The sequence below is a fragment of the Streptopelia decaocto genome (genome assembly GCF_964273445.1).
Source record: "Streptopelia decaocto genome assembly, contig: HAP1_SCAFFOLD_107, whole genome shotgun sequence".
NCBI lineage: Eukaryota > Metazoa > Chordata > Aves > Columbiformes > Columbidae > Streptopelia > Streptopelia decaocto.
The window spans coordinates 120,046-146,654 of NW_028116065.1; the positions used below are offsets into that span (position 1 = coordinate 120,046).

Here is a 26,609-nt window from a genome sequence, read left to right on the forward strand (position 1 = left end):
CTCTTTCTATATTCAGCACTGTCCAATCAGTATCTTTGTTTACTTCTTTAAGCATTCCTGAAGTAGGAACAGCTTGTTATGATTATTTTGAATTCCCTTCTAGGTTTTGCCTCTGTATTTATACAAAGAAATGTTCTGTTTGGATTATGCTGTCCTTGAAGACCAGCTCTGCTGAGCTCTGCTGCCCTTCGGTGCTACTGACAACTGAATCCCTACTACAACTCCCCAGAATAGGTCAAAATCTGCTCCTCTAATGTCCAGAATCTGCAGTCTTCTGTTCTGCTTCCTCACTACCCTGAGAGGTGGCACTCTGCTGTTTAAGGGCCATGACAGACAATTTTCACATCACTGAGCAGCTCTGCCTTGATCAGAAGTGTCAGATCCAGGTTTGCATTACCCTGGTTGGCCAGTCTTTCAGCTGTGCTAAGATGTCCTGAGACACTCCAGAAACCACCAGGACTGTTTGTGTGCTGCCATATTCCCATTCCAGAAAATGCAGGGGCATTGCAGTCCCCAGGGAGACTCAGGCTTCTATACCCAGGGACTTAATTCAGATCCTTAGAGAAGACTCTCTGTCCTCTTCCTCACCCTGACTGCAGGTTTCTCATCTCCCACCACAATGTCATCTTTACTGGCCTTTCCCCTGATCCTCACTCACAAGGCCTCAAGTTTTCACCAGTGGAGAAATTACCAAGCACCCAACTGTCTGTCTGTCCCCTGGCTCCATCTGCAGCAGCTCTGTGGCATTTCTGTCCTTTTCCTCTCCTGTCTTTGCTCACCTTGTTCTCATCACTGGAGTTTCTGGGGTGGGGTTCAGGTTAAGCTGCAGTTCAGAGACCAGTCCTGTGGGTCCTGCCATGCAGAGGTATCCATCAGAGTAAAGTGTCAAGTCGTCTCCTAATTTGCAGGTCCAGGGCAATGCAAATGAGTGGATTCTCCTTTCAGGACAGCCCAAATTTAGGACATTTGACTCTCCCTGGAGGTTCCTGCTGAGCTGTGGGCTGCCCTCTAGAAGCAAACAGCTCTGCCATGACATCCTTGTGCTATCTCACAGTCCCATGGAGAAGACGCTTTGGCTTTAGGGCCATGGCAGTGCGGCTTATCACCTGTATGTGGGCAGCTGCAATGAGCCATGTGTATCCCTGGCTGGAAGGGCAGAGCTGAGATCCTCCTTAGGTACAGTGAGGTGGGGTGAGAAGTTTGGTGATCTGCCCTTGGAAACCGGATTCCTCTGCTCTCAGCAGTGGCCAGTTTCTGCTCAGGGGAACATCTGGACGTGTTCATCCTCCAGATCAAGGAGAAACCAGCCCAGGGCAGCTGAGACCAGGAGTGAAGGACAGACCAGCTGCCCTCACTCTGCATTGACAGTCACTTTGCCTCTTAGCACCCTCAAGATGTCAGCTGGTATGCAGCAGAAATAGCATTTCTGCCTCAAAAACACCCCTCAGATGTGGTGGGAAAACTGGAACAGAAGAAACAAAACAAAGTCCCCACAGTTCTGCTCTGCAGTGTGGTGAAATGGGAGTGGCAATGCTGAAAAGCTCTTCAATATCATGGGTGGATTTAAACTGAGATTACCCTGTGTTCCTATTTACCTATTGTGGAAGGGCGGTACTGACTCCTGCAGAGCCTACAGCAGAGGCCCTGCTCCCAGTGACACCATCAGCCAGCACCAGCCACAGCTCATGAAAGACCCCTGCCAAAGTCTTCCTGAAAGGGCCAAGGTGATTAGGGGATTTTTATGAGTATTGAAGGTATTTTGCCCAGAGAAATCTTACCTAACTTATTTATACCTTTTCCTCTTTGGACAGTCCCAATGCATAGAGGTCCAACAGCAGCTCCATCACCCAGTTCCTCCTCCTGCCGTTCGCAGGCACACGGGAGCTGCAGCTCTTGCACTTCTGGCTCTTCCTGGGCATCTACCTGGCTGCCCTCCTGGGCAACGGCCTCATCATCACCACCATAGCCTGGGACCAGCACCTGCACACCCCCATGTACTTCTTCCTGCTCAACCTCGCCCTCCTCGACCTGGGCTCCGTCTCCACCACTGTGCCCAAGTCCATGGCCAATTCCCTCTGGAACACCAGGGCCATCTCCTACACAGGATGTGCTACCCAAGTGTTTCTGGTTGTCTTTTTAGCTTCAGCAGAGTTTTTTCTTCTCACCATCATGTCGTACGACCGCTACGTTGCCATCTGCAAACCCCTGCACTACGGGACCCTCCTGGGCAGCAGAGCTTGTGTCCACATGGCAGCAGCTGCCTGGGCCACTGGGTTTCTCAATGCTCTGCTGCACACGGCCAATACATTTTCACTGCCGCTGTGTAAGGGCAATGCCCTGGGCCAGTTCTTCTGTGAAATACCCCAGATCCTCAAGCTCTCCTGCTGGGACACCTACCTCAGGGAAGTCTGGGTTCTTGTGATTTCTTTCTCAGTGGCATTCAGCTGTTTTGATTTCATCTGTTTCTCCTATGTGGAGATCTTCAGGGCCGTGCTGAGGATCCCCTCTGAGCAGGGACGGCACAAAGCCTTTTCCATGTGTCTCCCTCACCTGGCCGTGGTCTCCCTGGTTGTCAGCACTGTCATACTTTCCCACCTGAAGCCCCCCTCCATCTCCTCCCCATTCCTGGATCTGGTGGTGTCTGTTCTGTATTCAGTGGTGCCTCCAGCAGTGAACCTCCTCATCTACAGTATGAGGAACAAGGAGATCAAGGATTCAGTGTAGCAACTAATGAATGGCTGTTTTATGAAGCAATAAACTGCCCATAATCTTCTGCATAGCATATATAATGTAAATCATTTTCTCACTGAGTGGTTGTGCCCATGTCCACTGGACACCTAGAGAACCTGCTGCAGGTCAATCATCATGGACTGGCCTTTCACAACCACCATTTCCAGCACTGGCTTCTCACTTAAGCTTGAAGAGGTTCTTTGTCCCTCCCTGGCAGCACAACTAATGAGTAGGTCAGACATCCATGTTTGCATTGTGTAAACAAGATGTAAACAAATGCACAAAGTGCTTTTGAGGTGATGAACCCCAGTGAGCAGAAACACCATCAGCTGTTCTTTGGGGTTCAATGAAGGTTAGTGGGACAGACAGTGTCTTGATGTGATTTCATGTTGAGAGGAACATCCCTTGGGGAACCACCTGAGTGTAGCACTGGGATGTGCTTCCTGGAACTGAAGTTCCCATGTCCATTCTTTATGCCATGGGGCATCTCATGTAAGTGCAGAGAAGGGTGACAAATGGCAGGGCTGAGGTGCCTCCCAGCCTCCTGGAGTGGCAGGAGGAGGTCAGAGAGACACAGTGACTCCTGCATCTGTGTGTACAAGGGAAACACTCTGTCTCCCAACATCCATGGGTGCATAAGGAGTCCATGGTGAGGTTACTTTTCTCCGGTCAGGCTAAAGACCACAAGAAGTCTGACAGGTTGGGGTCCCTGCCTGCAGAGCAGTTTCTGAGATAGTCGAGCTTTCCATGGTAGTGGGAAGAGGCCAGAGAGGGGAAAAAATAATAACTGAAAAGGACAACTTGGGAGGTGCATTCTGGATATCAGGAGGAAGAAACGTCAGTGGAAGGGCAGTGCTGCGGTGCAGGTCACCCAGAGGCAGTCGGGATCAGCCCGTGGCTTTGTGTTTCAACAAACAGCCAGTGAGGGTGCAGTGAATGAGGCACGGACTCTCAGGAAGGTGCAATGAGAGACATTTATTACAAACTCAGGCCTGCATTTATACTTGCTATGATTCTTGCTCAAGCATTTGCTGATTTGCCAAGTGAGTTTTTACATAAGCGATCTATTTCGTGTTCCCACCAAAGTTACTGTCATAAAACCAGTTTTTGTCTATCATAAGCTATCACTCTGTCCTTGATGTAGCAATCCTGTATCAGTCCCTCTGTCCTTGATGTCTCACATAGCATACGGTACTTGCTTCTTGTATTTTTCCACTAGCGCTTGTTCTCACACTGTCAACTCTCGCAGTTTCTCACAGGCCCGATCTTAGCACACTGCCACATCTCCCCTTTGTGTTTAATAAGTGCATAGCCATAGCAGTATGTAATTGCATAGCTATTACCTGATTAAACCTTTTTTCGATCATTTGTTGTAACTAGATGTCTCTTTGAGATGGTTTAAAAACCCAGTTGGAGATTCCTTACAATCCTGATTAATCTCAAAAAGTTTTGGCGTATTTATAGCTGTAGGTATAGTGTGTCTAATCCTGTATAAAATCCGCTGTCAATAACAATTCAGCCTGTCGTTAGATTTAAGAATGTTATGATCCCACCCTGGATCGACCAAGGGACAATTTTGATCTAAGTTCCCTGTATATTCCCTGCCAATATCTGCCCTATACAACAGTGTTTCAATCTCTTTCCCTGATTATCCTGTTCAAGGGTCAAAACAGACGGATCTGAAGGGGATAAATATAATGCCTATGTATCCTCATTTATTGTGTAATATGCATTATGCAATAGGCAATATATGATTTAAAATACACTTCTTATGATATATTACATATAAGGCATTACTATACTACACATCACAAAGTATACCCACCCAGATCTGTGCAGCATATTCATATTATTTACAGTGGCCTCCATTGATTACAAAGTTCAAACAGATTCTCCCTGGTTGCTGTTCCCCAGGGAGTCAAACAATCTCTTTCCAACGTCACAAAATACAACCCGGGGCGGGGAGGGGATTCCTTCCGAATCCCTCCTGTTGATTATCCACTACCTATTTCACAATCACAATAACAGACAATTGGTTAACCGTAAGTATTGGACTGGAAAAGCACCGAAGACACAAGTAACAACAGCAACAAATCACTAAAGACGCAAACAACGATACAATTACTAATGCAACAACAACAAAGTTATTAAAGGTACCTTTATCAAATTACTGTTTTCTTGTTTTTCTCTTTTATTTAGTGTTTTCTCATTTTTCTCTAATTTCCTTACTTTTCTTTTTTCTTTTTCTTTTTTTTTTTTTCTTTTCTTTTTCCCTTTTTTAAAGTTACCCAAGTTACCAAAGCTTCCAAAATGCAAAGGCCCAATGCACTGGTGTCCCTCCGAAAGACAGACAAGTTCCACATGTGTCACTTGGGTCACCCAAGTATCAATAACCAAAATGCAAAGACTCAATGCGCTGGCAATAAAACCACGATAGACACTCACTCACCCCCTTCCCTCGAAAGAGAAAGGAGAAACTTGGATTGAGGTAAACAGAGTTTAATAAAATAACAAAATACTAATACACTACTAGTAAATATATATATAATATAGCGATAAAAGCTACGCAATGCAATTCCTCACAAACTCTGTCTGCACACAACCAGTCCCAGGAAGCAGCACCCTGGTCCCAACAGCTGATCCCAAAGAGAGAAAAAACGCAGAAAAGCGCAGAGGCCTCTCCAAAATGGCAAAAGGCCAAATCAAACGTCCTGAACTGAACTCCCCTGGCTCCTATAAAAAAACTAAGGAAGAACTCACAAGAAAAATAAAAGAGCGCAAGAGCAAGAACACCTGAGAGAGAGAGGCTGGAAGATCCCAACTCTCCTAAAGATGAAGCGTGAGGCTAATGGGATGGAACACTCTCATTGGTCAGCCTGGATGTCAGTCAAGCTCTGCCCCGTCCCTCCCCACTTCCTCGATGCTGCACACCTGTGGGCAGAGCACTCAGAGTGTCCTTGGCTCTCAGACCAGAGCAATTACAAAGATCAACTCTGTGCTGGGCTGTTATCTCTTGTTCTCAAACTAAATCCAAATAATGACCATGCTTATATGAAAAATGAAGGTTTCTAACTGCATGAGGAAAATCCTTTTCAGTCAAACCAGCACAGACCTGAAGCTCTCCCATGCCAGACCAACAAAGCTAGAGAAGTACTAAAGAAATTATTGAAGGGAAACAGTCTCAGCACAGCAGCTCTGCCAGGGAGCACCAGCCTTGTCCTTTCCAGAGCTGTTCTCCTTCCACTTCCCCACTCTCCTGCGAGCCCTTGTGTTGGTGTAAGATCTGAGCACTCCTGACCCTTGGTTACAGTCCCGCTGTGTGTCAGTCCTGTGACCACAGGCAGGGACAGGCAATGGGCACTTCTGTGACAGAGCTGCCTCCAGAACAGCATCTCCATCAGCAAGGGGATCTCCTTAGCACAGTGCTCAAAGGCTTAGGTCTTCTTCCAGAGTTGCTCTCAAGAATATGCCTAAGGAATAGACCCTCAAAACGCTTTGTTTTCTGTGTTTTCTGTGGGCTCAGTGGGATGAGATCAGGGTCCCAGTTTGGCTTTCAAGGGACTTAGAGCTGGTGGTTCAGGTTTGGGTTGTTGGTGGCCAGCACCCAGGCAGATGGTGGATAAGGCAGGGCAGCTCTGAGCACCCTCCATGGCCACCTCAGAGCTCGTGTGGGAGGCCGTCACAGTGACAGTGACCAACATCAGCTGGGTCTGTCTCTCAACCTGACCACTATGTCCCTGCAGAGTCACCACAGCCTGGGCATCACAGCTCACTCACTGCACAGAGCAAAAGCCCCAGCTTGGGGGCTGTGGGGAATGTGGGAACAGGGTGCAGGAACATCTGGCCAAGCCAGTGCAGATGTGCTCTCCTTGGGGAAAGGCTCTGTGGGGAGATGGGATGTCCCAGGAGAAGATCAGGGCACCATGTGTGTGCAGGCACGGAAAGAGAAACCCTTTTCTGCCGTGGGTGCCAGTTTGGGGCAGGCTGCCCTGTCCATGGGGCAGCAGGAGCTGCCTGAAGAGCCCCAGGGCCAGGACTCGGTGTTGTCCTGGGGAGCGGGGCTGGCACAGGGTGCTGAAGGCTGCCGGGCATCGGGACATCCTGAGCATGGCAGCCAGAGAGACACTGTCACTGACCTGTTTCTTCCATCTCACTCTACAGGGCCTGCCCAGACTGGGCTTTCCTGCTGGGCTGGGCTGGGCTTGAGTGGGAGCAGGATGTGGGGAGAGCTGGGGAGGAGCTGGGCTGGAAAATGCCCCAGAGAGGAAACCACCCGTGAAAAGATGAAGTGAGTGTGCATGGTGGGGGCACACAGCAATGTTCTCACACAGCCAGGCCTCCTGGGAGAGACATGAAAGATCAGCAGAGCAGGGTCTGGTCTGTCCCCACGCTCCTGGACAACATGGGGCACCTACTCTAGGACAATTGTCACAGACCAGCCCCTTGCAACCACCTTGTAGGTCATTGTCCTCTCACCACAGCTGAGAGAGATTGTTCTTCCTTCCATGGAAGGACACCAAGTGACTAGATCAGAAGTCCAAATTTTCAATGAGGCAAGATGTGAGCATGCACATTGTGAGATGGGGGAGATGAACCTGAATGACCATAAACGCCATCAGTTATTGCTGTGGAGGCCATGGAGACTTGTGGGACAGTGTATCGAGGTCACTTAATGTTGAGAGTAACTTCCTCAAGAAACCACCTGAATGGAAGAGTCATGCACTGGATGGTCTGTCTCCAGAAGGCACCTGCACCTTGGCTATGGGGATTTCTATTCTCATAATTTCATTCTTGCCCTAGACAGAGTTCTGTGACCTCAATGGAGTTGATAACTTCTGCGATTTTGCCATGTTGCTGGAGACTTCCTGCAGTAATACCGTGGCACTCACGTTTTCATAATCTGCATTTTAGAGCCAGTTTTCCTCTTCCCATTCACATGGGCATCCTGTGAATGCATTGCTGCTCTTCACCCCAGTGCAGACAGGCAGAAGACCTTCTCCACCTGGCCCTCTCACCTCACCAGTGCCACTGTTTTCTACAGCACTCTCATGCTTGACTGCATGATGCCAGAACAGCACTCCTGAGACAGTTTGACAAAGCCTTTGTTCTACACCATCTTCACATCCCTGCTCAACCTGCAGCCCAAGAACCAGAAAGGTTGAGCAGAAGTAAAGCACTGAGAAAAAATGTCAGGAAAGCTTTGAGGTTCACACAGAGACCATCAGAGTTGTTGACCTCCTGTTGTGTTCTGAACAGGCCCAGAAGACCTGGATGGCATTTGCTGTGTTCCAGAAACTCACCTGCAAGGACAGGATATAGAGAAAGCCTTTGGTGTGGGAAGGGGCAGAGAGTTGCTGGTGGAGCTGGCTTGGTGTCTCTGTGACACATCTCTCAAACACCCCAGAAAAGTTGTGGCTATCAGGGAGGTTCCATGGTTCTCTGAGAAATAAAATCACAGTATCACAGTATCACAGTATGTTTGGGATTGGAAGGGACCTCAAAAGATCATCTAGTCCAATCCCCCTGCTGGAGCAGGAACGCCTAGGTGAGGTCGCACAGGAACATGTCCAGGCAGGTTTTGAATGTCTCCAGAGAAGGAGACTCCACAACCTCCCTGGGCAGCCTGTTCCAGTGCTCTGTCACCCTTACTGAGAAGAAGTTTTTTCTCAAATTTAAGTGGAACCTCTTGTGTTCCAGCTTGATCCCATTACCCCTTGTCCTATCATTGTTCGGCACTGAGAAGAGCCTGGCTCCATCCTCGTGGCACTCAACCTTTATATATTTATAAACATTAATAAGGTCACCCCTCAGTCTCCTGTTCTCCAAACTAAAGAGACCCAGCTCCCTCAGCCTTTCTTCATAAGTGGGGTGCTCCACTCCCTTAATCATCTTCGTTGCCCTACGCTGGACCCTCTCCAGCAGTTCCCTGTCCTTCTTGAACTGAGGGGCCCAGAACTGGACACAATATTCCAGATGTGGTCTCACCAGGGCGGAGTAGAGGGGAAGGAGGACCTCTCTCGATCTACTAACCACCCCCCTTGTAATCCACCCCAGGATGCCATTGGCCTTCCTGGCCACAAGGGCACAGTGCTGGCTCATGGTCATCCTGTTGTCCACCAGGACCCCCAGGTCCCTTTCCCCTACACTGCTCTCTAATATGTAATCTCCCAACCTATACTGGAACCTGGGGTTGTTCCTGCCCAGATGCAGGACTCTACACTTGCCCTTGTTAAATTTCATTAGGTTATTCCCCGCCCAACTCTCCAGCTTGTCCAGGTCTCGCTGGATGGCAGCACAGCCCTCTGGCGTGTCAGCCACTCCTCCCAGCTTGGTGTCTGTCCTGGTTTTGCTAAAAACAAGTTTCTCTTTCAGTGAATTTTGCCTGTCAGCTAAAGCCTTCATATTAACTGCATTTTCCTGGAGAACCAGACACATGTTTTGGTAAACCTAACAATGGAATGCAAACATATTGATAAGCATGGATGGACATCTCGCGAGAGGGGCGACGACAAACAAGTGACCAAGAAACTGACCAACTGTGTATAACATTCCATTCACGTGAATACTTCATATAAAAGTGGGAGACCACGAGGATCTCTTCCCTTTTCCCTTCTGCTTATGGCCAACCTTAGGAGAGGATCTTCCTGGCCATCCCTGAGAACTGAGGCCTAGTGAGAGACTGAATCCAGCTCCACTTGGTTGCAGAGTCTAATCCAGGACTTTGGGTGCCGGCTCTGCAGTTGCTGAGACTTTCAAGATTGGTTTTGTATATTTTGTATTATTTTCTCTATTCTTATTAGTAGCGTTAGTAAAACATCTTTAATTTTTCCAACTCTCTTCTCTCTGTTCTTCTTTCCCTCCCAATCGCCTGTCCTGAGTAGGAAGGGGGGAGAGGGAGGGGCAAAACGCGGGAAGTGGGGGGAAGAGGAGGTTAACAATACATCTGCCAGGGTTTTATTGTCACCCCGCAATCTTAACCCTCGACAGATAATTGGCGCCCAACGTGGGGCCCGAGAAAAGGGGTAAATTTGAAGATTTTTGGCTTTTCTACTGCTCTAACGTACCTTTCAGTTTTCTTGGCACGGTGCCAACTCATAGAGTTGTGATACTCGCGCGTCTGTTTGCTTCGGACATTATTTAGTGGTATTAAGGCAAAGTGAATTACACTGATTTAAAGATGTTATGGCATAAGTTGTATCAGTTGTTTTCTACATTGTGCTCACTGATTCCATATCTGTGTTGGGCTTTCTTTTTAAATCGAAGTATTCATTATATAACAACAAGGAACTGGACAAAGATCATGATGATACTGTGTGGTTTGTCACTGGTTTATTTCATTGTACTGCAGCCGCTAATGAATTTCTACTCGCTTCTGCTTTACCTTGAAAAGCCTCCAGGAGAGATTAAAGAGCAGAACGGCTCTGTGTTTGCTAATTGGTCGAGCGAATCTTTAGAAAGGCTGACTAACAATACTTTCGTTTTTTCGCTAGGAGAGTTCGCAAATGTTTTAGAGAATTTTGAATATCCTTGGAGTTTTGACAGAACTGTGATGGTGTTATCTGGTTTGCTGAACGTGTGTCAGTTTGTGCTTCTGTTAAGAGAAATGGCGTTCAACAGGAGGTTTGCGTCTCTTTGTTGTCCTGAGATTTGCGGTGCGTCTTCGGAAGCTTTAGCAAAAAGCTCTCCTAGCCGCTCGAGAAAGAGCAAAACAGCAAAAGCTGCAGCTGCTGCCGCCCCAACAGCCGCTGAAGGTACAGCTCCTACGCAGACCAAGGCCGATGCTGATAAGGTTACTTCTCCAGCCTCACAGGCTAAGGCAGCCCCCCTTTCTTCACACACTGGGCACTGTTGCTGCTGTAACCACAGTAACCACTGTGACAGTCATTCAGACTCTGGAAATGAATCAAATGATGGTAAACCCATATCAGCATCAGTTGCCGGTTGTAAGAAAGTCACTAGAAAGACTACCCGTGCAGCAGATGATGGCACAGGGCCAACATCAACCCAAGGGCCATCATCATCAGGACAGGGAGGAGATGAAGTGACCACCACTCGGTCCTTTTCTCCAGGTGAGCTGAGAGATCTGCGAAAAGACTTTAGTCGTCATGAAGGAGAGAATATTTTAACCTGGCTGCTCCGATGCTGGGACAATGGGGCAGGAACAATTGAATTGGAAGGGGGTGAAGCCAGGCAGCTGGGATCTCTGTCAAGAGATTCCACCATTGATAGGGCAATTTCAAGAGAGTCTAATGCCACTACTCTCTGGACCCGACTCCTGGCAGCTGTGAAAGTAAGATTTCCCTACAAGGAAGATTGTATATCCAAGTTAGGGAACTGGAATACTATGGAGAGAGGTATTCAGTTCCTGAGAGAATTAGCTGTGCGAGAGATCATCTATTTTGGACCAAACAGCCAAGAGGGGACAGACCCAGATAGAATCAATTGTACACGACCTCTGTGGCGCAGATTTGTACAAAGTGCACCACCTGCATATGCTCAGTCATTGGCAGGAATGGTCTGGTCAGCTGGAGGTGCACAAGATATTACTGAAGTGATTGAGCAGCTCCGGAACTTTGAGGACAGCCTTGCTGGTTCTCTACGGGCTTGTGTCTCTGCTGTAGAGAAACTGTGTGAAAAATCTGATGACCGGTTTGAAAAGCTATTGCAAGAAATCAAAGAACTCAGAGAAGACACATACTATTCACGACCTGCACAAACCTATGTTTCAGCTGTTAGGAAAAGGCGTTTCCAGTCTTGAGAGAGAGGACAGAGGCAGCCCACAAAAAGAGGTTCACTGTGGTTCTTCCTACATGAGCAAGGAGAAAACATGAATAAGTGGCATGGAAGACCTACCTCAGAACTTCAAGCACGAGTACGTGAGATCAAAGGAAAAACTCCTAGGAAGGTGGCTGCTCCAGTTTACAAAAGGAGCAGAAGAGATTCTGATGCTCTTGAAGGAACCTCTAATTCACACCCAGAGACTGTGCAAAACAGAAATTAGAGGTGCCCTGCCTCCAACCAGGTGGAGGAAAGGGATAACAGAGTTTATTGGACTGTACAAATACGATGGCCTGGTACAACACACCCCCAGGAGTACAAAGCTTTAGTGGACACTGGTGCTCAGTGCACGATAATTCCTTCTAATTATAAAGGAACGCAATCCATCAATATTGTTGGAGTGACTGGGGGATCCCAGGAACTGACTGTTGTAGAGGCTGAAATGAGCCTAACTGGAAAAAACTGGCAAAGGCATCCCATTGTGACTGGTCCAGATGCTCCGTGCATCCTTGGCATAGACTACCTCAAGAGAGGGTATTTTAAGGACCCAAAAGGGTATAGGTGGGCATTTGGTATAGCAGCTGTGGACACTGAGAAAATTGAACAGTTGTCTGATTTGCCTGGTCTTTCAGATGATCCTTCTGTTGTAGGACTGCTGATGGTTGACGATCAGCGGGTGCCAATTGCTACCACGACGGTGCATCGCCAGCAATATCGCACTAATCGAGACTCTCTGATTCCTATCCAGAAGTTGATCCGTCGATTGGAAAGCCAGGGTGTGATCAGTAAGACTCGCTCACCTTTTAACAGCCCAATCTGGCCAGTGCGTAAGTCTAGTGACGAGTGGAGACTAACTGTGGACTATCGTGGCCTGAATGAAGTTACGCCACCACTGAGTGCTGCTGTGCCTGACATGCTAGAACTGCAATTTGAACTGGAGTCAAAGGCAGCTAAGTGGTATGCTACAATTGACATTGCTAATGCATTTTTCTCTATTCCTGTAGCAGCAGAGTGCAGGCTGCAGTTTGCTTTCACCTGGAGAGGCATCCAGTACACGTGGAATCGCTTGCCCCAGGGGTGGAAACACAGTCCTACCATCTGCCATGGACTGATCCAGACCATGCTGGAGCAAGGTAAAGCTCCAGAACACTTGCAATATATTGATGACATCATCGTATGGGGCGACACAGCAAAAGAAGTCTTCGAGAAAAGTGAGAGAATAATTCAGATTCTTTTGGATGCTGGTTTTGCCATAAAACGAAGCAAGGTCAAGGGACCTGCACGAGAGATCCAGTTTTTAGGAATAAAATGGCAAGATGGCCGTCGTCAGATCCCAATGGATGTGATCAACAAAATTGCTGCAATGTCTCCACCTACTAATAAAAAGGAGACACAGACTTTCTTGGGCGTTGTAGGTTTTTGGAGGATGCATATCCCTGACTACAGCCAGATTGTGAGCCCTCTCTATCGAGTGACTCGTAAAAAGAACCAGTTTGAGTGGGGCCCTGAACAACGACAAGCCTTTGAACAAATGAAGCGTGAGATAACTCGTGCGGTGGCCCTTGGACCAGTTCGGACTGGACTAGATGTTAAAAATGTGCTCTACACCGCAGCCGGAGATAATGGACTTACCTGGAGCCTCTGGCAGAAAGCACCAGGAGAAACCCGAGGTCGACCCTTAGGTTTTTGGAGTCGAGGATACAAAGGATCTGAGGCCAACTATACTCCAACTGAAAAAGAGATACTAGCAGCATACGAAGGAGTTCGAGCTGCTTCTGAAGTGATCGGTACTGAAGCACAGCTCCTCCTGGCACCGCGACTGCCGGTGCTGAGCTGGATGTTCAAAGGGACGGTTCCCTCTCCACATCATGCGACCGAAGTTACGTGGAGTAAATGGATTGCATTGATCATGCAACGAGCTCGAATTGGAAATCCCAATCGCCCAGGGATCTTAGAAGTGATTACAGACTGGCCAGAAAGCAAAGACTTTGGGATGTCTCCAGATGAGGAGGAAGTAAAACGTGCTGAAGAAGCACCACCGTATAATACTCTTTCAGAGACTGATAAGCAGTATGCACTGTTCACAGATGGATCCTGTCGCCTAGTAGGAAAACATTGAAGGTGGAAAGCTGCTGTGTGGAGTCCCACACGACAAGTTACAGAAGCCACTGAAGGACAAGGTGAATCTAGTCAGTTTGCAGAAGTGAAAGCCATCCAGCTGGCTTTGGACATTGCTGAACGAGAGAAGTGGCCAATACTTTATCTCTATACTGACTCATGGATGGTAGCAAATGCCTTGTGGGGGTGGCTACAGCAATGGAAGAAAAGCAACTGGCAGCGTAGAGGTAAACCCATTGGGGCTGCCACACTGTGGCAAGACATTGCTGCTCGGCTAGAGAGCCTGCCTGTGAGAGTTCGTCATGTAGATGCTCATGTGCCTAAAAGTCGAGCCACCGAGGAACATCTAAACAATCAACGAGCGGATCAAGCTGCTAAGATTAAAGCAGCTGAAGTGGACTTGGACTGGCAACATAAAGGTGAACTTTTCCTAGCTCGGTGGGCCCATGATGCTTCAGGGCATCAAGGTAGAGATGCAACGTATAAATGGGCTCGCGATCGAGGGGTGGATTTAACTATGGACACTATTTCACAGGTTATTCATAAATGTGAAACTTGCGCCGAAATCAAACAAGCGAAACGGTTAAAGCCTGTATGGTATGGGGGGCGATGGTTAAAGTATAAGTATGGAGAAGCTTGGCAGATTGATTATATTACACTTCCACAAACACGTCAAGGTAAGCGTTATGTACTTACAATGGTGGAAGCAACCACTGGATGGTTGGAAACATATGCTGTACCTCATGCTACAGCCCGAAATACTATCTTGGGCCTTGAAAAGCAAGTCCTTTGGCGACACGGTACGCCAGAAAGAATTGAATCAGACAATGGTACTCATTTCAAAAACAGTATTATAGACAATTGGGCCAAAGAACATGGTATTGAGTGGGTATATCATAGTCCATATCATGCACCAGCCTCTGGGAAAATTGAAAGGTACAATGGTTTGCTAAAAACTACACTAAAGGCAGTTGGTCGTGGAACCTTTAAAAACTGGGATTCACATTTAGCAAAAGCCACTTGGTTGGTCAACACCAGGGGATCAACCAATCGAGCCGGGCCTGCCCAATCAGAAATTCTACGGACTGTAGAAGGAGATAAAGTCCCTGTAGTACACATGAAAAACATGTTAGGAAAGGCAGTCTGGGTTCCTCCTGCCTCAGGCAAAGGCAAACCCATTCGTGGGATTGTTTTTGCCCAGGGACCTGGCAGCACCTGGTGGGTGATGCTTAAGGATGGAGAAGTTCGGTGTGTACCTCAAGGGGATTTGAGTTTAGGTGAAAATATTCAATACTGAACTGCAGGATGTGAATTGCCACACTAACAGTGTTTAATAAGTGTTTTTCAGATCAAGACAGTGATGATGAAACCAGAGCTATCTTCTTCGAGTGGCGCCTGACAAATTCCTCGAAGTTGATGTCTTTAACCCACAAACAGTGGTCATGAGATGCACTTGTACCATTTTTCCTGCCCTGGGATACTGTTGTGACAAAATGAACTTAATGAACTTCTTAAAGGATGGTCCACTAATTAAGTACTCCTGTGTATATATGTACATATGTATATATATATATAGTAGTAATGATTAATTAGATTGTGTTGATAGATTGTATTGATAAGGTTTAAGTATTCAGTGAATGGCATATTATAAGGGGTGGAATGTCCTGGTTTTGCTAAAAACCAAGTTTCTCTTTCAGTGAATTTTGCCTGTCAGCTAAAGCCTTCATATTAACTGCATTTTCCTGGAGAACCAGACACATGTTTTGGTAAACATAGCAATGGAATGCAAACTTATTGATAAGCATGGATGGACCTCTCGCGAGAGGGGCGACGACAAACAAGTGACCAAGAAACTGACCAACTGTGTATAACATTCCATTCACGTGAATACTTCATATAAAAGTGGGAGATCACGAGGATCTTGTCCCTTTTCCTTCTGCTTATGGCCGACCTTAGGAGAGGATCTGGCTGGTCGTCTCTGAGAACTGAGGCCTAGTGAGAGACTGAATCCAGCTCCAGTTGGCTGCAGAGTCTAATCCAGGACTTTGGGTGCCGGCTCTGCAGTTGCTGAGACTTTCAAGATTGGTTTTGTATATTTTGTATTATTTTCTCTATTCTTATTAGTAGCATTAGTAAAACATCTTTAATTTTTTCCAACTCTCTTCTCTCTGTCCTTCTTTCCCTCCCAATCGCCTGTCCTGAGTGGGAAGGGGGGAGAGGGGGGGGCAAAAAGGGGGAAGTGGGGGGGGAAGAGGAGGTTAACAATACATCTGCCAGGGTTTTATTGTCACCCCGCAATCTTAACCCTGGACAGATAATTGGGCGCCAAGTATTGGGTGCGAAAGTATTGTTAGTCAGCCTTTCTAAAGATTCGCTTGACCAATTATCAAACACAGAGCCGTTCTGCTCTTTAATCTCTCCTGGAGGCTTTTCAAGGTAAAGCAGAAGCGAGTAGAAATTCATTAGCGGCTGCAGTACAATGAAATAAACCAGTGACAAACCACACAGTATCATCATGATCATTGTCCAGTTCCTTGTTGTTATATAATGAATACTCCGATTTAAAAAGAAAGCCCAACACAGATATGGAATCAGTGAGCACAATGTAGAAAACAACTGATACAACTTATGCCATAACATCTTTAAATCAATGTAATTCACTTTGCCTTAATACCACTAAATAATGTCCGAAGCAAACAGACGCGCGAGTATCACAACTCTATGAGTTGGCACCGTGCCAAGAAAACTGAAAGGTACGTCAGAGCAGTAGAAAAGCCAAAAATCTTCAAATTTACGCCTTTCTCTGGCCCCACGTTGGGCGCCAATTATCTGTCGAGGGTTAAGATTGCGGGGTGACAATAAAACCCTGGCAGATGTATTGTTAACCTCCTCTTCCCCCCACTTCCCCCGTTTTGCCCCTCCCTCTCCCCCCTTCCCACTCAGGACAGGCGATCGGGAGGGAAAGAAGGACAGAGAGAAGAGAGTTGGAAAAATTAAAGATGTTTTACTAATGCTACTAATAAGAATAGAGAAAATAATACAAAATATACAAAACCAATCTTGAAAGTCTCAGCAACTGCAGAGCCGGCACCCAAAGTCCTGGATTAGACTCTGCAGCCAACTGGAGCTGGATTCAGTCTCTCACTAGGCCTCAGTTCTCAGAGACGACCAGCCAGATCCTCTCCTAAGGTCGGCCATAAGCAGAAGGAAAAGGGACGAGATCCTTGTGATCTCCCACTTTTATATGAAGTATTCACGTGAATGGAATGTTATACACAGTTGGTCAGTTTCTTAGTCACTTGTTTCTCGTCGCCCCTCTCGCGAGATGTCCATCCATGCTTATCAATAAGTTTGCATTCCATTGCTAGGTTTACCAAAACATGTGTCTGGTTCTCCAGGAAAATGCAGTTAATATGAAGGCTTTAGCTGACAGGCAAAATTCACTGAAAGAGAAACTTGGTTTTTAGCAAAACCAGGACACCTGGTTACGGCTCAGGCCCTTCCCTCCTCTGGAGCCTGGACCCAACTGCTGCGGGTTTGGCTGGGGGCGATTGGGGGATCGAGTGCATCTGCCACCCCTGGCAGCCCAGAGAGAACTGAGCCAGACAACGGGACTCCTTTCCACAACATCCTCATAGATGGATGCTCCTGGAGCAAGGACCGTGGCATTGAGTAGGTCTGTGACATCCCCACCATGCAGCAGCTGCTGGGAAAATGGAGCGGTGCAGCAGACTGTTATAGACTGTGCTCAGAACAATGGGTGCTGGAACTTTTAGAAATGGATTGAAATTTGAAACAGACAGGTGCCCAGGGCTGAGCTGGCCTGTGCCTCCCAAGGGCACACCCTGGCCTCCCTCCCCAGGCGCAGGGTCACAGTGGGGCCCTTTGTGACCTCACTTGGTGACACCCGCTGCCCTGCACGTGCTCAGTGCAGCTGCGGGCCCAGCCCACACTGTCCGACAGGACGGTGACGGGACAGGGTGTGAGCACGGAGCTGGCGAGAGCCCCGAGCGTAGCCCACGTCTTTCAGAGAATCGGAGAATCTTTTTGGTTGGAAGAGACCAAAGACACTTAAGATCATCGAGTCCAACCACAACCTAGCTCTAGCTGCCCCCGGCAGACTGTCTGCTGCCCCTGGCAGACTTGGAGCAAGGAGCTCCTGAGCGCAGCTCACATCTTTCCCCAACGAGGAGCACACGAGCGCAGCCCACACCTTCCATCGCTGCCTCTGGCAGAGCTGCAGCACCAAGGCGTTTTGCCGAAGCATCCGCCTTCCCCATCCCTAGTCCTTGCCTTTGTCTGCAAAATGGCAGAGAGACCCCCCAGCCGACCTAGGTTGGCCTGGCAGGAGGAGGTTGGGGCTCCCCAGGAGGTCAGATCTCCACTGGACCCCAACCAGGTTGATGTGGTCCAGCCACTGAAGATCGGTGAGTGAGGGGCCCTGATTGTCTGGCCAGGGTGGGGCCCAGCTATCGCTTTCTGCTCCACACCGGGATCACGTTTCCCTCACACTGGCAGGGGGTTCCATGGGTGGGGATTATGCTCCCTGAAGCCCAGGGCTGCTCGGAGCTGGGAGCCGGCCCCAGCACAGCTTCTGCGGGCAGAGGGGACCCAGCTCCTGCTGCAGGGCACGGGCAGCGAGAGGCAGCTGGGCGGGCAGGAGGCAGCCGTGCTGCGGGACGGGGACCTTTCCTGCCCGTCTGAAGCGAGTTCCTCACCCGCTGCACCGGGGGCTTTCCCCGTCCTGCCTGGCTCCAGCATCGCAGCCCGTCTGCCGGGCACCCTGCAGCCCTGACACGCATGGGAAGACCGTGCCAGGGCAGCGGGCACAGGGATGGACATGGGGCAGATCTCCTTCCTCTGCTCTGGCCTGCCTGCAGACCCTCTCTGCAGCCCTCCCTGCTCTCCTCCTTTATTAGATGCTGCCTGGTTACCTGTCTACCAATTCGAAAGGACACGCGTGGACTCCATCGTGTCCTTTGTCAGCAGCCCAGAAAAGGTAACCATGGCCATTTGGAAGGCGGCTGAGCCCGTGTCTGCTGACGGGGGCTCTGCTGCGGGTGCTGGAGGGTGCTGGCTGGGCAGAGCTGCTGCTCCCAGGGCGCTAATTGGCACTGCACCCCCATGCTGTGGTGCCACTGGCCGTGTGTCCCCATCTCACACTCCCTGTTTGTCTCTCTGTCCCCTGGCTGCCAGGAGGAGAGCCAGAAGATTCCATTTCTTCAGAACATTTGTGACCTGTGCTACAACAGCAAGCGCCACGGCCCTCCACAGGGCCTAGATCTCTTCTGCCAGAGATACGGTCTGGCAGAGAATATCAAGGTGAGGGGATACGTGGCATCTCTGGGGAAGGGGGCGATGCCCCCGGCACCCTGTGAGGACAGCGCTGGGCAGGGCCAGGTGCTGGTGGCGCTGGGTGCTGGCAGCTGCCAGGTCCCATCCCGGCTGTGCTCTGCAGGTGCTGCTGGAAGAAGAGCCCAGGAACAAACTGCGCACGGCGGTGCGGTGGAACGCCATGCTTGCCATTGCCGAATTGAGGTACCTGCCCATCCCTCCCGGGGACCCCTGCATGAGATCTCGAGGCACTGCTCCAAATACCAAAGTGTGACTGGCTCCTCTCTCTTTGCAGCGCAGTGGAGAGGGCGCTGGAGGGCAAGGAGGCAAGCCTCCTCCAAGCCTGCTTTTCTAGTGTCTTCTTGCTTCCTCCAGAAGAGAAAATGCAGGATATGGGCCGTTATCTCTTCTTAAAAGTAAGTGCTTGGTGAACTACAGGACCCAACAGTCCCTCTGGCTGCTCCCTGTTCACCCCGTGCTGATATATAACCAGAAAGACAAGGCAGGGTTGGTCTCAGCTCTGCTTTCACACCCTCATGCCTTCATCTGCTGACAGTTGGCCTGGCCACATCCAGCGCCAATTGCTGCTCCGCCCGTAGCAGATTATTTGCCCCTGAGTCTCTCCCAGGCACAGCAAATCAGCACAGGAGTTGCATCTTGGCACTGAGAGTTCAGATCAGTCCCCCGTGTGTGAAACAGATGGCAGGAAACACGGCCAAAACTCATTGTCTTCTTGCAGACCGTGGAAGCCATGGACAACATGCTGCAGGCGTTGGTGCTTGGCTCTTCAGCCTCCAGAGTCAGTGAGCTGCTCCAGAATATCTTCCAGGTCTGGGTGTGCAAAGAGTGGGCTTCGCAAGGGCTGTTCCTCACCCTGGGGACGGGGTGTCCGCTCTGGAGTGGACAGTCCCACCCCGTGCCGTGCAGAGAGCGCTGCCGGGAGGGTGCCCACCTCCCCGGGGAACCAGGGGCTGCCCGCCAGGCTCTTCCGCAGCACAGTGGCCGCAGAGGGTGGCATCTGCCTTCCTGCGTGGCCACAGGGCGGGCCCAGGGCATTTGTTCCAAGCCTGCCAGGGACCCGAGGGCAGGAACCCCACTACAGGCTTTGGTCGACATCAGAGTCCAGCCCAGGAGTTGAGCGGTGCTGCTTCTGCTGGAGCGCTGGCTGCTCCCAGAGCTCACCAGCAGCTTCTCTCTTCCCAGATGCTCTTGACATACACCAACTCTGAGAGAGAATGTGTGCGGGACAGGGCTGTGTGGAGGATTGAGAAGATGAGCTCTGCACTATCCAGACACCCCACACTGGCGGTAAGGAGCCAGGCACCCTCCGGCCAGCCTGTCTCCCCATCCCTGCACCCCAGAGCAGCCTGCAGCTCTCCCCACGGGGGCTGCTGCCCAGGCAGCTGCTTTGGGAGCTGTGGCTGGCACGGGCCTGCAAAGCCCTGACTGCCCACAGAGCCAGCCCTGGACGCACGCTTGGGTTCAGGGCTTTGGCACCAGTGTCCCAGCAGCAGCCCCAGTCCTCCTGGCCACCAGCAAGCCCTGGCTCATCGCAGGGCCAGCACCCTGTGCCCATAAGTCCATTCCTCCTCCCTCACCCCAGGGCCTCTCTTCTCATCCTCCGTGTGCAGTCACTGCCACCCCTGCTGCCAGCTTTGCTGCGGGCACTGCCGCAGCACTGTTTTGTGTCTCTGCAGGGTTGCTGGCACTGCCCGGCTAAGCAGCGGCATCAGGGCACTGGGTGTGATTTGGCTTCACTTCCTTTCTTTCTTTCCTTCCTCCCACAGTCCTGTGCAAGATACCTGAGAACTTCTGAGAGGACAGACATCGTCCTTGCGTTCATCGAGGTGATGAGAGACACCAGCACCTTTAACAAGAAGCATGCAACAGACTTGCTGGACATAGTCATGGAATTCCCTGACTTCTGGCTGGTGGATGTAAGTGGCCTGTGGCTGGATTGCCCTGCCTTTCAGCCCTGTCAGGCCTTGTACCTCCCTCCATCCCTCCCTCCCAATCCCTGGTGTCTCAGGAAACTGAAGCCACATGAAGGTGGCAGAGAGGGATGGAAAGGACAGCTGAGGAAATGGCTGCACTCCAGTGGCAGCGCCATCCTCACCTGTGTCTCCTCCAGCTGCCAAAGATCATGAGATGCATCCACAAAAACCTGGACAGCATCAACACAGCACCAGCCCGGCAGGGCGTGGAGTCCCTGCTTCTCCTCATGGCTGATAGGAGACCTGGGAAGGTGCTCACAACGCTGCTGAGGATCGCTCCACCAGGAGACAGGTACTGACCCCAAAAGCCATGAGGGCTTGTTCCCTGTGGGGAGAGGGGCACAGAGCCAAGGAATCCTGCAGGACACCCCCGAGGAGCAGGACCCTCCATCCCACCACATTTTCCAGCGCTGGGGGTCAGCCAGGCCCGCAGCAGCCACAGCTGAGCAAGCCAGCCCAGAGCCCCCCACTGCGCTCCTGCCAGCCCCACAGGAGCAGCAGCTCAGCCTCTGCTGCTGCCCAGGGCATCCCAGGCGTCCTGCAGCACGGAGCCGGACACGCTGCTGTGGCCCAGGCTGCCCTGCTGACAGAGCGCTCTCTTGCAGCACTGCCCTAGACATGTGGAAGGTGATGATCTCCACGCCACGGCCTCTGAAGAAGATCTTAAAAAACTTGCGTAAAAGACTCCTGGTCATAGACTCCATGTTTCCTGAAGGCCTTATCAGGGGGTCAGAAAGACATGAGATGGTGAGCAGGGCAGCTTCAAGGGGAGCCATGTTGGCAGCTGGGGGTGGGGCAGCAGTTGAGGCGGTGGCTGGGCCTCGGCTGGGGGTCAGGCAGTGCGTGAGAGCTCCAAATGCCCTCCCTGCTGTGCTGGGGCCTGATGGCTGTCTGGGGAGCTTTCCAGGCATGGAGGCTCTCTAGGCCATCTGCCCAGGGGGGCCTGTGGGAAAAGGGGACGGCTGAGCAGAGCACAGGGAGTCATTACTTTTCTTCCCTCCCTGCCCCGGCCCTGTTCTCCCACATCTCCATGGGTGTGCCCGTGGCCACCACCTGCCAGGAGGCTGCCACAGAGATTCCTGTGCCACCACCTGCCAGGAAGCCGGACAGGAGGCTGGTGCTCAGTGACTGGCATTTTGCCAGGGTGGTCTTTGACCCTTTCACAAAAAGGAAACTGTTTTTCATACAGGCAAGAAAAATACAGTCCCTCCTGCCACAAGTTGTGGAGTTGCTCGACTACGGCAACACAGAAATCAAGAAGAAGGTCCTGACATTCTTCCGCAGCGTGATGGGTCACCTGAAGAGGGAGGAGGCCAGCCCTATTGTCGAGCAGCTGGAGGAAAAGCTCCTGTCCCTCTTTGACGATGTAAGGCTGATGACGGAGACTGAGCCCTGGGGATGGGCAGCTGCAGTGACAGCTGCCCTTCAGCCCAGCCCCGTGGGCAGCACTGGGAGCAGGCTCTGCTCCCCTGGGCTCTTGTGGGATGGCTTCTGGGCTTTGCAGCCCAGCACGGCTCCCTGCTGCACAACCTGACCCTGGAGCATCTCCCCTCACATCAGCCCCGATACTGCCCCTGCTCACCATGGGCAGAGAGCTGCTGGGATTGAAGTCCGGCTTTCCTCCTTCCTCCCAGGAGTCCAGCCAGCTGCGAGCGCTCTCCATCCGCCTCTTCAGAGAGCGGGTGCAGTCAGTGATGGGGCACGACAAGAAGAGGATTAAGAGCTACGTGTACCATGCACTGCTCCCCCTCTTCTTTCGTTTGAGTGACCAGAGCAACAACGTGGCCAAGGTACAGATTTCCACGCTGAGCACAGACCCAGCACGAGTAGCAGTAGAGAAGCTGCCAAGGCCATTTCCACCACCTGCCATAGCTGGTCTCACAGGGCTCAGCAGCAGCCTGTGGCCACCGAGGCCTGAACAGGCGCATCCCTACGGGCTCCTCAGCTGTCCCTGCAGGTGCTGGGTCTCGAGCTTTGAGCCTCAGTCCCTGTCCCCCAGGGCTGTGCCCAAGAGAGCCCCAGATGTTTGGGCCAGGGCATGTCGCTGCCCCCAAAGGGCAGGTGTTCCAGGAACAAAGCCAAGAATGGGAGAACGCCAGGTCTCCTTATGCAGACCGTGGGTGCCATGTCCCATCTTCTGCTGTTCCGCAGGCCGCCAGGGAAGCCCTCCTTGGTGCAGCAGAGCTCCTGAAATGGAAGCAGCTCAAACACCTCGTGCAGACTCAGCAGACATGGAGGATTGGAGAGAGCTTGGTGAGAACAACGAAGGCCCAGGCTGACTGAGGGCTGCCCCACATGTCTGTGCTGTAGGCTCTGCAGATGCGCCTCGCCCGCCCTGCTGCAGCCCCGAGCTGCATCCTTGTTGCCTGTCCTCAAGAACAGAACCCCCAAGGGCTCTTCCCTCTGCCCCACGCCCGGCGGGAAGGAGGGCTCTCAGCAGCCCTGGGACCACTCTGCCTGTGTCTGTCTCAGCCTCAGCCCAACAGGGCTACTGGCTGGGGGGCAGGAGTGGCCTGCGGGGAAAGGGAAACCTGGGTTACTGGGAGGAGGGACTGGTCCAGCCAGCTCGGGGTGGGGTGCAGACAGTGACATGCTCACACCCTTGTGCTCTCTCCAGCTGGAGCAGAACAGGAGCAGGGCTCAAGAGCTCTTGAGTCAGAGCCTGCCATACCTGAGGGATGCTCAGGCCAGCTTGCGAGAGGCGGCCGTGAGGTTCATCGGTGAGTCACAGTCCCCAGGGTTCTTCTCTTGGCAGCCTGGCCCCAGTCCCCACCGCTGCCCTGGCACAAGGAGCAGCCCTGTGCCTGCCAGAGCCCCGGCTGCCCCGGGCAGGGCCTTGGCCTCCCCTCCCGGCCCTGCCCACACAGGTGGCCTGGTGGCTGCCTTGCTCAGTCCCGCTATGTCGGCTCTGGGGTATCCCCTGGGGCCAGCTCTGATGAGGGGGAGGGAACAGGGGTCTGATGGAACTCTGTGCGCAGGGCTGGCTGCGCGGCCCCTGAGGGACCGAAGGGAGGAGGAGAAGCTGGCTGAGATCTGCAGCGGTGAGTAGGGAGCTTGGTCAGGAGGAGGGGATGCCTGGGTGTCTCTGCAGATGTGGGAGATCATCTGGGTTCTGCTTCTTTCTGTTGCAGCCCTTCGGCCCTTGGAGAAGGACAGTAAACCCTTCATCCGCTCCCTTGCTGCTCAGACCATTGCAATCCTGAGCAGTCCAAGGGAGCAGCCACGATCACGATGGGCCCTGCAAGCCCTGTGCTGCTGGCGTCGCTGACCCAGGTGGAGGAGCAGCTCTGCTTGTGGAAAAATGGCTGGATTTTAATAAAGAGCCCTTCTTGAAGTTGGGTTGGGTGTCTGCCTTTTCCAAGGATCCCAGAACCTCTCTGATTGCTGTGGCACTTTAGAGAGCACAGCCTGGCATCATGGGCAAGGGTGACGGAGCAGACAGGAGCACTTGCAATGAGGCTGTCCAGGGCAGCTGAGATGAATCTCACTGGCCCAGTGGGGTTTGTTCCTGGAGTCACACACAGAAATGTCCGGGTCTGTCAGGCACCCACATCTGAGCTGACATCCTGGGCTCCTTCTGCACCCAGGGATGTTCAGAGACAGAGTCTGTCCCTTTTACACACAGAGGCAGGAGTCACAGTGTCCCTCTGGCCTCCTGTTGCCACTCCCAAGGGATGGGAGGCACCTCAGCCCTGTGGTGTGTCACCCTGCTCTGCACTCATCAGAGATGTCCCACGCCATGAGGAATGGGCATGGGGACATTGGTTAAAGGAACCACAACCCAGTGCTGCATTCAGGCAGTTTGCATGGGATGTTACTCCCAACTTATCAGACTTTCTTAGCTAACATAGTCATAAATCTAAACATGAGCTTCTTCAGCATTCCTTTGGTCTCTTATCAGCACCGAGTACAGCATCCTAGGAAAAATGTGCAGGCTAAAACTCAGAAAAGTACAGCCACCTAGAAGAACATAGATGAAAGAAAAATCACTAAAAGAGAACTGGTCTTGCTTTTCACAAAACCGGGACAGTTTCTAAGCTCTGCAGAAAGTCAGAAAGTTGAAAGCTGTAGTAGGAACTTGCAGCACAGAGACATTGGCTCTGTCCCTTCCTGCTTTAGAAAGAACAGACTGCTTCACCACCCTCACCACGAAGAATTTTTTCCTAATATCCCATCTTAACCTCCCCTGGCGCAATGTGAGGCCATTTCCTCTTGTCTTGTCTCTTGCTACTTGGGGAGAAGTTCTTTACCTGCCCAAGAATACAGCCATGCAGGCCAGGAGCTGCCAGCTTCTCCAGGAGATGCTGTGGGATAGGGTGTCAAAGGCTTTACTGCAGTCTAATTACACAACATCCACGGCCTTTCCCTCATCTACTAGGTGGGTCACGTGGTTGTAGGAGGACATCAGGTTGGTGAAGCGAGACCTGCCTTTCACAAACCCATGTTGAGTGGGCCTGATCACATGGTTTTCTTGTATGTGCTGTGTGATATCACTCAGGATGTTCTGCTCCATGACCTTCCCTGGCACCAAGACCAGACTGACAGGTCTGTAGTTCCCTGGATCCTCCTTCCAGCTCTTCTTGTGGATGGGCGTCACATTAGCCAACTCCCGGTGAACTGGGACCTCCCCAGTTAACCAGGATTGCTGATAGATAGTGCGAAGTGGCTTAGTGATCACCTTGGCCAGCTCCCTCAGCACCCTTGGGCGTATCCCATCTGGCCCCATAGACTCGTGGGTGTGCAAGTGGTGTAGCAGGTCGCTAACCATTCCCCCTTGGCTTATTGTGGCTTCATTCTGCACCCCGAGCCTGTCTCCTGGCTCAGGGGGCTGGGTACCTGGAGCACCACCACTCTGACTCCTAAAGACTGAAGCAAAGAAGGCATTTAGTACTTCAGCCTTGCCCTCGTCTTCTGTCGCTGTGTTTCCGCCCGTACCCCTCAGGGGATGGAGATTCCCTTTAGCCCTCCTTTTGTTGCTCATATATTTATAGAAACATTTCTTGTTACCTTTCGCAGTGGTGCCCAGGCTCAGCTCTAGTTGGTCTTTGGCCTAATTTTCTCCCTGCCTAACTTTGTGGCATTCTTGTATTCCTCTTGAGCAGCCTGCCCCTCCTTGCAAAGTTTATAAATTCTCCCTTTATTCCCAAGTTCCAGCTGCAGTCCTCTATTCAGCCGGGCCGGAACTTCTTCCCTGCCGTCTCATCTTTAGACAGACAGGGACAGCGTGCTCCTGTGCCTCTAAGATTTCCTTCTGGAAGAGAGACCAGTTTTCCTGGGCTGCTTTGTCCTTCAGGACTGCTTCCCAAGGGACTCTGCCAAGCAGCCTCCTGAACAGGGCAAAGTCTGCCCTTGGGAAGTGCAAGGTGGAAGTTCTGCTGAGCACCCTACTAACTTCTCCAAGAACAGAAAACTCCATCATTTCATGGTCACTACGCCCAAGGTGACCTCCCCGTTGCCCACGAGCCCTTCTGTATTTCTTCTGATGGTATCCATGCAGGTCTTGGTCACGGAAGAGCTCACTTGTTGCTGGTGGCAGCTTTGCTGTTGGGGACACCGCTTTCCAGCAGCCCATGAGCCAACCCCACAGGTGCCCAGTGCCGTGAGTACTGCAAGTGGGAGCCCTCTGTGCACAGGGACCCCCTGTCCCCGGGACGG

At 51.3% G+C, this 26,609-nt stretch overlaps 1 protein-coding gene and 1 long non-coding RNA gene across 2 annotated transcripts in view; both read left to right on the top strand.

The window, feature by feature from the left end:
- Window positions 1–326: 326 nt before the first annotated feature.
- LOC309452413 (olfactory receptor 14A16-like) overlaps window positions 327–26,609 on the top strand; it is a gene marked incomplete at both ends in the record, with an annotated part of 95,832 nt that continues 69,549 nt past the window's right edge. The window contains 2 exons of the mRNA XM_082077041.1: window positions 327–386; window positions 1,825–2,556. Of these exons, the coding sequence (XP_081933167.1) occupies window positions 327–386; window positions 1,825–2,556 (792 nt within the window). The remainder of the gene's footprint in view (window positions 387–1,824; window positions 2,557–26,609) is intronic.
- On the top strand, window positions 20,840–21,604 carry LOC309452402. Its single transcript, XR_014186542.1, has 3 exons — window positions 20,840–20,897; window positions 21,092–21,246; window positions 21,560–21,604. It is a non-coding gene; the product is annotated as an uncharacterized lncRNA (long non-coding RNA).